Source organism: Taeniopygia guttata, chromosome 3 (assembly GCF_048771995.1).
Source record: "Taeniopygia guttata chromosome 3, bTaeGut7.mat, whole genome shotgun sequence".
NCBI classification, from domain to species: domain Eukaryota; kingdom Metazoa; phylum Chordata; class Aves; order Passeriformes; family Estrildidae; genus Taeniopygia; species Taeniopygia guttata.
Genome location: NC_133027.1, coordinates 64424252 through 64433551, shown reverse-complemented (window position 1 = coordinate 64433551; position 9300 = coordinate 64424252). Strand labels below are relative to the sequence as shown.

At 36.9% G+C, this 9300-nt stretch overlaps 1 protein-coding gene across 14 annotated transcripts in view; it reads right to left on the bottom strand.

The window, feature by feature from the left end:
• Positions 1 to 5509: 5509 nt before the first annotated feature.
• REPS1 (RALBP1 associated Eps domain containing 1) overlaps positions 5510 to 9300 on the bottom strand; it is a 63882-nt gene continuing 60091 nt past the window's right edge. For 11 of the 14 annotated variants that reach the window (XM_030268113.4, XM_012572514.5, XM_012572517.5 and 8 more), the window contains one exon: positions 7494 to 8851. In XM_030268113.4, coding sequence (XP_030123973.2) covers positions 8783 to 8851 — 69 coding nt within the window. In that variant the 3' untranslated portion in view covers positions 7494 to 8782. Of the gene's footprint in view, positions 8852 to 9300 lie in introns of all 14 variants that reach the window. The other 3 variants (XM_032747325.3, XM_012572515.5, XM_030268117.4) reach the window with 3 other exon arrangements.

Below are 9300 nucleotides of genomic sequence, written 5' to 3'. Positions count from 1 at the left end.
TTTTGTAGTTACTCTGATGTTGTAAATAGGCTACTATTAATTGGTATGATCCCACAGCCAGAGGAAAAAAAAAATCTGTATTAGTGTAAAGTTAGGCTGGTTTTAGATCCAAAATTTCTAAGTCCATCAAACCATGTCTTTGGTTCTAGATTCATTTTATATTCAATTTTTAGGTAATTCATTCAGATTCCACACTGATTTTACACTTATTGAACAAGGAATGGAATCTATCCTTCTGCCTGAGCAGAAAGCTTTCATCAGCCCAGGTTGGGCCTGTGGCCAAGGAATAGATTTTGTTCGGTATCTTTGGAGAAGAGGCTCCTTCAGCCGCAACATGTAGTTTTGGACTGTGCAGCACCAAGCCTGCAGCACACTGGGAACAGAAGGATCCTTTAACCACCACAGATTCAGCCTCAAATTCCCTGCCTCACCTATCACGCAAATCTCCATGATTTACAAACCAGTAGGGAGCCCAGTGGTTGTCCCCTCAGGTTGTTCTTGTTCTTTAAGCAATTTATCTCCTTTGTTGCCAAGATTCTCCAGGAGTTTGTGTGCTGGTAAGTGTACCTGGGAGTCCCTGCCTGCAGCTGGGCACGTACCTGTGATATTGTGAAATCCAAAGTAAGCTTAAGAGAACTAGAATACAAAAGGCTTCTCACAGAGTGAAGCCAAGGTTGATGTTTGCTCTCCACACACACACCTCTGACCAATAATTGGGTAATTATCATTTCTGCACAGCACCTTACATCAGCACTAAGCCCTTGTTTCTGGGTAGACTTCTGAACAACAAGCAAAAAAGTAGCATCTTTTAGCCTCATGCCTCATACCAGGTGTGGCAAAAGTCACTAATAGAGCTGCAGTTATACAAAAAAAATTGTATTCTTGCAGCTCATTTGGACGCAGGAGCAGAGCTCTGTGCTCACTAGCAGCCTCTTGCCAGCAAGTGCAGTGTATTGCAGCATTGTAATGCACACTCGTCCCTAACCACACTTTTAATTTCAGAGTTTAGATATTCTCTATTAGAGGCAGCTCTTTCCCATTTTTGGGCTCTGACATCAAACTGCTTAGGCTTACTATTTCAAGCACATTTTAAATCACTTACAAACACGTTGGATGTCTTGATCTTGTTTCTGTAGCAATTTATGCAAGGACAGAGGGTATAATTTGAGATTCAGACACAAACTAATACCTTTCTCAAACAGCTGTTTAGAATGATACAAGAATTAGCCCCTTTTTCTTCTATCACTTGAAGCCCACGGGCAATTACAAGCCACAAAGAATGCATTAATTGCGAATAATTGAGAAATTCTTTTCCCCTTACCTCCTCCTGGATACAACTTTGTGTCTTTGACACAGTCCATTAATAATTAACTTCTGGATTCATACAAGAAAACTTTGTAGCAAGACTTTTGAGATACTGAACTCTTTCATGTGGTAATGAGCTAATCACATTTCTGTGCTCCTGCAGGAAAAGAAAAAAAATCTACTGTAATATATTTGTGGAAAGTCTTTTGTAATTAGAAAAGTATGTATGCGGCTGCAGAAAATGAGCTCACTTTCTATTATGTGGTTTCCTGAAGAGTTGTTTATGGAGATTAAAGTGTATTAAGTGTTAAATATATTTATCAGTGTGAGTTTAGGCCAGTGCTGTGGTTTAAAAACTCACACTGATAAATGGGCTTGGTGTTTGGAAGAAGGTGCTCTTGGCTGCATCACTGTGGGGCATCTGGGGCACAAGTTACATTCTCCTCTGTACTTCCAGTTGAAGGCAACAACACTGGAAGAAACAGATGGGCTGAGTCTATTAGTGCACAGCTTCTGGCTGGTGTCATTGCCAAAATTTTGGGGTTTTTGACAATGCAATTAGCTATGCAGCACCAGGGCTGCTGCATCCCCTGATGGAATGTATCCTTCTTGCTGGGGGAGGAGAGTCTTTGCTCAGGAAGTAGCAGGGCTCACTGACAGAGCTTTACAATAGATGTGGAGGGGGACTGGGACAGTCCCAGGCTTGTTGCTGCCATGACATGGGATGAGATGCAGAGGTCAGAGGGACAGAGTGGTGGTAAAGGTCCTCTGCTGCTCTCAGCTGTGCTGGTCCCACTGGAGCACACCTGCAATCCCAGGGACTTGTCTGGTAGCAGAAGCAAACAGGAAAATACCAAGGAGGAAATATGTCAAATTAAGGAGTACTCCTCTGGGAAAGACTGATTCTGCAATGACACCAGATATTGTGAATCAGCACTGAACTTTGCTGAAATAAAGCTTTACAAAGAGACTTGTGGCACACATCCACAAGAGCTGTACATTTCTCTCTCCCAAGTAAAAAAAGAAAGAAAATCATATGTTTTTAGTGGTTGATGTTAGATATAAATTTTGAATCATAAAAATTAGTCATTGTAATAGACCATAATTTTCCCACTATTTAGAAATACTAAGATTAATATGAGACCTCCAACTTACAGCTCCTTAATCATATTAAACCAGTGAATACCAGAACAGAAATAACCAAGAACAATTCCCAACAAACTGAGAGACTGAGACCAGAGTGAATGAGTAGTTTGCAAATTATTTGATCACCCCAATCAATGCAATATTGCAGCATCAAGCCAAGGTACTAGAACAGATACAGTCCAACAGTTAAGCAAGTGCTAATACAAGAAATATTGTACAGAACTCTAAAAACTGCAGTGCATGCATGAAAGAAAACAGATGTATGTTACAACAAAAATCTATGTCGTCTTCATGAAAAATTTAAACCCAAAATCTTACCTTACAATCCAAATTACATCTACTTTCAATTTTAGACAGTATGCACTTTGGATTAATTCAGATCAGGACAATTTTGAGCTATGACAGTTGAAATGAGACAACCCCCCCCCCCCCCCCAAATCAATATGTAATATTCTTTTCCACAAGAAAAAAGAAAATCTACATGAAGAGGTATTTGCAAAAATGAAGTTTTAAAACCTAAAAAAATTTTCAATGTTCTAAAAAGATAAAGGAAAAAAGGATGAAAAACACTGACAAAATTGGTACTTCTGACATTGGAAGTTCTGAGAAAGTATCAATTTTAGCATGTTTTTTGGTTAGCAAAGTCACTATGGAGGCAATGTTGTAAAAACCACAGAACCTGTCAAAATTACCAGCCTCTTAATTTTGAAAAAAATGACGTGAATAATTACTGGTTTTCCACAGAACATTCTTTTTAAAGTTACTTTATCCCAAAAGGCTACATGCAAAGTAAACTAGGGAATACGTGCTTTTTAGGTACCCTTCGGCAGCAAAAGGACCTCCTGATTGGTCTATGATCTCTCGGTTCCTTTGGACAAGAAGGCAGGTGGCCAAGTTCCTTCACAAGGGCAGTGAAAGACACAGGATTGAAGCTCTAGAAGAAAGGCTTGTTATAAACAGAACCACTCTTCTTCCAAAGGCAGGATATGTAACACAAAAAACAACATGCTCAAGGCATGGCACCTTCTGCATTTTCTGATAGAATACAATGAATTACAGCTTCCTACAAAATTCCTTTCATCTTTTTCGTGATGTATTCAACTCTGTATTCTTCACTCTGTATTTCCATCCCATGATTAACTCAAGCTTTCTGTTAGCTCAAGCTATGCAAAATAAGGCACAAAAGCACTTACTAGAGTGCTGAATTTCACAGCATTTAATGAAACACATACCTAAGTTAATACAGGGATTCCCAAAATTCTTCCTTTGCCTTCTGCAGAGAAATCATATATTGCTGAAACTCCTTACTATACATAAATTTCTTGCTAAGTCTGACACAACCAGTCAGGGATGCTAGGCCTTCAGAAGCCCTTAAGTGAGTGTCCACAGCAGCTGTTGTAATGCTTATTCCACTTCCTGCTCCTCCAGCTGTCAGGAAAATAATTGATTTCAATATGAAATCAATTTATTTTCTCAATATGCAACCAATCTTTCAAACGCTAGTGTTCCTTACTTGCCTTTTGGTTGGATACTAAAACTCACAGGCTCGTTGTAGAAGACAGTCCTGTTGCAGAATGAATGTGTTCGACTCCATGGACCATGCCCTCTTCTGTCAGCTTAAATGTAGCCTCACTTGAGCCAAAGAAGGAAATGCAGTCAGACCTCTGAGGCTAAGTGACAGAAAGCAAGAGGCACCACTGCAGCTGTAAGGGATACACCAAAGAGTGCACGTGCACTGCAGAGTATGATGTACCTCCCATCTGTGAGCTCCTCTGCGGACTGGGAAGCAATACAGCCACACATGGTTCAACAGCACTATTGCCAAAATTTGGGTTTCCATCAACATACCACTGAAAGTCAGCTTAAACTGCTTTAACTATCTACGATGTTTTGGTAATTTCATAGGCCTCTCATAAACAAGACCAAAACAAGTAATTTTAGCTGCTTCCAGATTAAATGAATTAGTATCTGTAAGAGTGAGATTGTCAAGAATACATTCTACCAGAGATGAAACAGAATTCATCTAGCTTTCTGAAGCTCAGTATGCTGGTGAAGTGTAATAAACAGTATTAAGAGTCTTCTTAATGCTTTGTATTTAAGCTGTGAGATCATAAACTTCGTATTCATAGAGTCACAACACCAAATTTTTTAGTATTATAACTAATACTGTTTTGGACAAAAATATTGGATAATAATTTGAATGTAAGGCATTGAATACCTATATATAAGTAGGGTAGAAAAAGGTACTTTGAAATCACTTTGAAACACACTAACAGTGTGTTAATTAGGTACAACTACTGTACAATCAATATATACTTTAGGTACAAATAATGTACAATCTACCTTTAAAGCAGAAACAGCACCTTTAAAACCCATTTTGCCAATTTAAAGAAATACTACTGAAAGGAAATTACAGAGTATTCAAATTCCCCCTCCATGTCCCCAAACAAAAGCAATTAATTCAAAGGCTAATGTGAAGTTTATATTTTGCTTGTGTACTATCAGGACAACCCTATATTGTCTCATTTTAAACATTAAAACATTAACATTTTCCTGTACAATCCCTAGTTCATTGTTGAGACTATTAAGAGAACATAGCATTTAATGGTTTTTTTTGTTATTAGATAATGAAGTCCTTGGTTTTCATGTGTTTTCATCTAGACAGCTGTATGATAAAAGATTGGTACATCAGTATACACGGCAAGACTAGCATGCTGCATAAGCATGCAAATATATTCAAAATAAACCAAGTTTTTTTTTCATCTTCCCCACAGAGTAAGAACTGAATTGTTATTATTCACTTAGAAGTAATGTGCTTTTGCAGCACAATACAATTTCATGAAACTACATTCCACTACAAACTAGAATGAGCTGGGAGTCAGAAGACCATGATTTACTATTTTTTACTGTTTTAGGAAAAAGTGATTAAGGCTAGACCACCCATAAAGTGATATTTATAGACAGACTGCACAGCTGAAACCAGAAGAGTAATTCTCAACTCTGCCCTAAATGCAGAGAAACACAGCACACCCCATCCATAAGGGACAGAGACATGTCACACAAGAAACAATGCTGCAAATTTATTTTCTTTAGTTTTAAGTTTTTATAACCTCAACTTTGTTTATCCCACGTAAGACATTTTCAGTAATATGAGATCATCTAGTTCATCACAATTGCAAGGAAAACGAGGTGCATGTGAAGTACAAAAAAATTGAAAATACTCGCTTACATTGGATAGACTTAGAATACTGCTCAAAACAAAGCGGCTTCAGCTTTTTACCTTTGTATTTTGGAAATCTTCTCTGCAGTCCAAAGATAGGCAGTGAATGGAGATGAAAGCAACTCCAAAGCAGGTGGAATGAAGAAAGAGGCACATTATTAGGAGACAAAAAAGAAATGCAAATCAAACGAAAAGAGACATTCTTCCAGTGGAAAAGTCCAGAGAAAAAGGTTCCCCAGGTGTTTCGGAAAGGCCTGCTGCTGTCCATCCATCCCAGCTGGGTACATGAATCACACTCCATACTGTTTAGTAGTCTACATTTATACTTGCAATAGAGAGAGCACCTCTTTTGTACAGTACATAATTCCTTGCTCCAAAGAGCTTACAATCTAAGTTCATAGAAAAGAATGCATCAAGTAATTGGATCAAGATCAAAGAAATAGAGGAGACAGGGAGATAATTTTATAAGGGATTAAAGTTGGGTTACATTACTAAATGAGGTAACTTCTGAACATCATTGGCAGTGATGTTCTTAAGACAAAGTAGTTTTTCAGTTAGGTCTTCTGATAATGAAAAACTGGTTTAAAATGTACAGAATGATGCATTAAAAGTAATCCATAAAAATTCTTTAAACAGACTTGTTGGCAAGACACAAAATGGTTCAGGCTTCCGAAGTTCTTCTCTTGAGACTAATTTGTGATTCTATTAGGAAGATATGGATGTTAGAGAAATTCATATGTACATGTAACGTTTGAATGTAAAAAGCTTTTTACATTTAAGCTTAAAATGTTAAATTCTGATTTAAGAATCCTGTTGCTATAAACACAGGCTTAATACTTAAATATTAGTATGAAAATAGTGCTATTTAAAAAATGTATTTTAAACTTTAAAATAAACTATGGACAAGATACAGTTGGTTCAAAAGATCAACATTCTTTAACTGCAGTGACTCACTTTTCCCACTTTTTAAAAAAGGGAAAAACTTTTTCCCACTCTGTTCCTGCTACTTGTCAGTTATAATAGAAGTGATTGGTCTATCAACTTTAAAGTTTGTTTACTTGGGGGGGTCATTTGTTTTGCTGACTTTTTCTTCACATTTCCCTATTCATATGTAATTTTCTGAAATCAAAGCCTTAGTCACCTTTGTGACCATTTCTTAATCCCTTTACATGCAAATAGAAACTACCATCTTTCATGCAACTATTACATCCTTTCATACCAGACAATTTTGCTTTAGGTGATACACATAAACCATCTGCAACACTTCCATGACATTTGAAAAAGTTATAGTAGTAAAAATTCACCGCAATTATCCTGTCTGTTTATAATAACCAAAAAGAGAAATCCTTATTTTTCACTGTAACAGCATAACCAGTGGTAAATCTGACTTGACCTATCCTTTTGGAAGGGAAGCACATGTTAAGAGAATTTCATTTAGGCACAGAAGTGAGACAGTGATGTTAAGGAGTGCTAACAGAGGATGATTTATCTTTAATGGAATTTTAGAGGAAATCAAACCTGATAGTAAGCCTAAGAACTATAAATATATTTGACCCAAGTCAATACTAACATTTACTTCTCAGAAATTACATTTGTATTAAATTTGCTTACAGGAGAATATAAAAGGAGTATAGCCACAGATTACCAAGAGAATCACTTCTGATCAACAGCTAAAAATGAGGGAAGAAAATGGCCAAAAGACTACGATCAATCACTTCTTGTACATGCCACAAAATTACAAAAAATTACCTGCAAACCTGTAATAAAACCCTCCCCTTATATGAATGCGTTTCAATTCCCAGGTAAAGATGAATCAACAAAATTAAAATATTGTGCTGTTTTATTGGTGTAAAAATCACACAATTGCTAGTTCTGATTCTGCAGAGATACATCCATGCAGTTAAACATCTATGATCCCACAGCCAGAAGAAGCCATTAAATAGAATATCTGCTGTTAGTCAGCAATTAATGCAAATTTACATATGAGATCAAAATGTGTGTATCGTACAATATACAACAAATCCTAATACAGTACATCAACCTGAAGAGCAAGATACACTCAAGGAACTCTGTTAATAGTGAAGCCTGTCTATTTGCCAGAGAAGTAAGGCCTGGAAACAAGATGACAGAAGGTACCCCAGAATTCCTAAGAAGCAAAACTGTTCCTTTTTTGTTTTATATTTTTTTTTTTTGCTGGGAATTAGAAGTTTATAGAGGTATTGACACATTACTTGACAATACAATTTGTTATAGTGAAGACCAGTGGATGTGATCTGCTATTAAAAGGTAACATGTGAGACATGCAATTACAGGTGGTGCTTAGATAATGTGCAATTAATGTTTGGGACCTACACCCAACTCTTTTCACAAAAGGGAGAACTAAAGACCTGTTCGACAGACTACCAATTGTGCCATAAATGCTTCTACGCATGCGGCTGAATCAGGATCATGAATGGATAAAATGTGAACACCTGGCAATCTGTGGTTACATACTCTATAATGTATGCAACAAAAATCACAAAATCCAATCCAGTTGATATGGCAAACAGCCTGCAAGAACACTCCCAACCTGAGTAAGCTGGGGAATTGCAAAGACGCAGGCTTTTTAGAATGGTGAACAACTTTCCAATTGTCAAAGGCAGCTTGGGAAGTAACATTGGCTGATGACAGATTAGTAGTTTGTCTCTTTTCTGGCACCATAAAATTAATGCCATAGTGAATGAAGAGTTTATGTGCTTAAAGGTTAAAATCAACGGATCAGGAAACATTTTCTGCAAAGATATTTCAACAGGAAAAAAAATCCATGAAAAAATTCCAGTTGGAAATTTTGGCGACAAACTCTGCAAACTCAAGTCCAACAAAGATCACGGATGCCCACAGAATAAGATGTGAGAGGCAGTGTCACATTCAAGGAAAAAGTAGTTTGTTTTTTTTTTTTCTCTGTACTGAAATTAAAATACTTAAAATACAAAAGTGGACAAATTGACAAAACAGAACCACAACATTTAATGCAGAATAGAGTGCATTGAGCTAGATGCATGGATATTTAAATAGGCCTTGAAACCAATACCCCTTTCAAAATTAGTAAATTCACAGTTAACGGCAGTAGGCTTAGAGGTGAGAGAAGGGTCGAAGTTGTTCCAGTTGGACTTCCAGGGAGATTCTCTCTTCAAGAACATCCTGTAAAAGAAAGATTTTCTACTGACAGTCCACAGAGAAAGAGTACTGAAAATTTCATCATGCAATCAAAATCTGCTTCACTTTGAGAACTAACTTAAATTCTAGACTCTTGGTAGCTCCTTCCAGAAACTGAATAGAAGATTACCTGGCTGGTAATTACTTATCATTGAAAATCAGTACTTTGCTCTAAGGTGATGCCATTTAGTATTTTTTTCCTTTTTTTCAAATCACCCAAATTTGTAACCAGATGCAAACCAAACTATAATATTTTCAAATGAAGTTTAAAATGTTAAGGGGGTAAGCTCTCCCCTGAATTAAGAGTATTGGAAACACACAGGTTTTTTCCCCAGATTTTCTTCCTATGTGAATTTTATGCACCTTGACTCTCATGAAAAGTAACAAGTACATTCAGGCTTGAGTTTTTAAAATTACCTTCCATTCTAGACAGT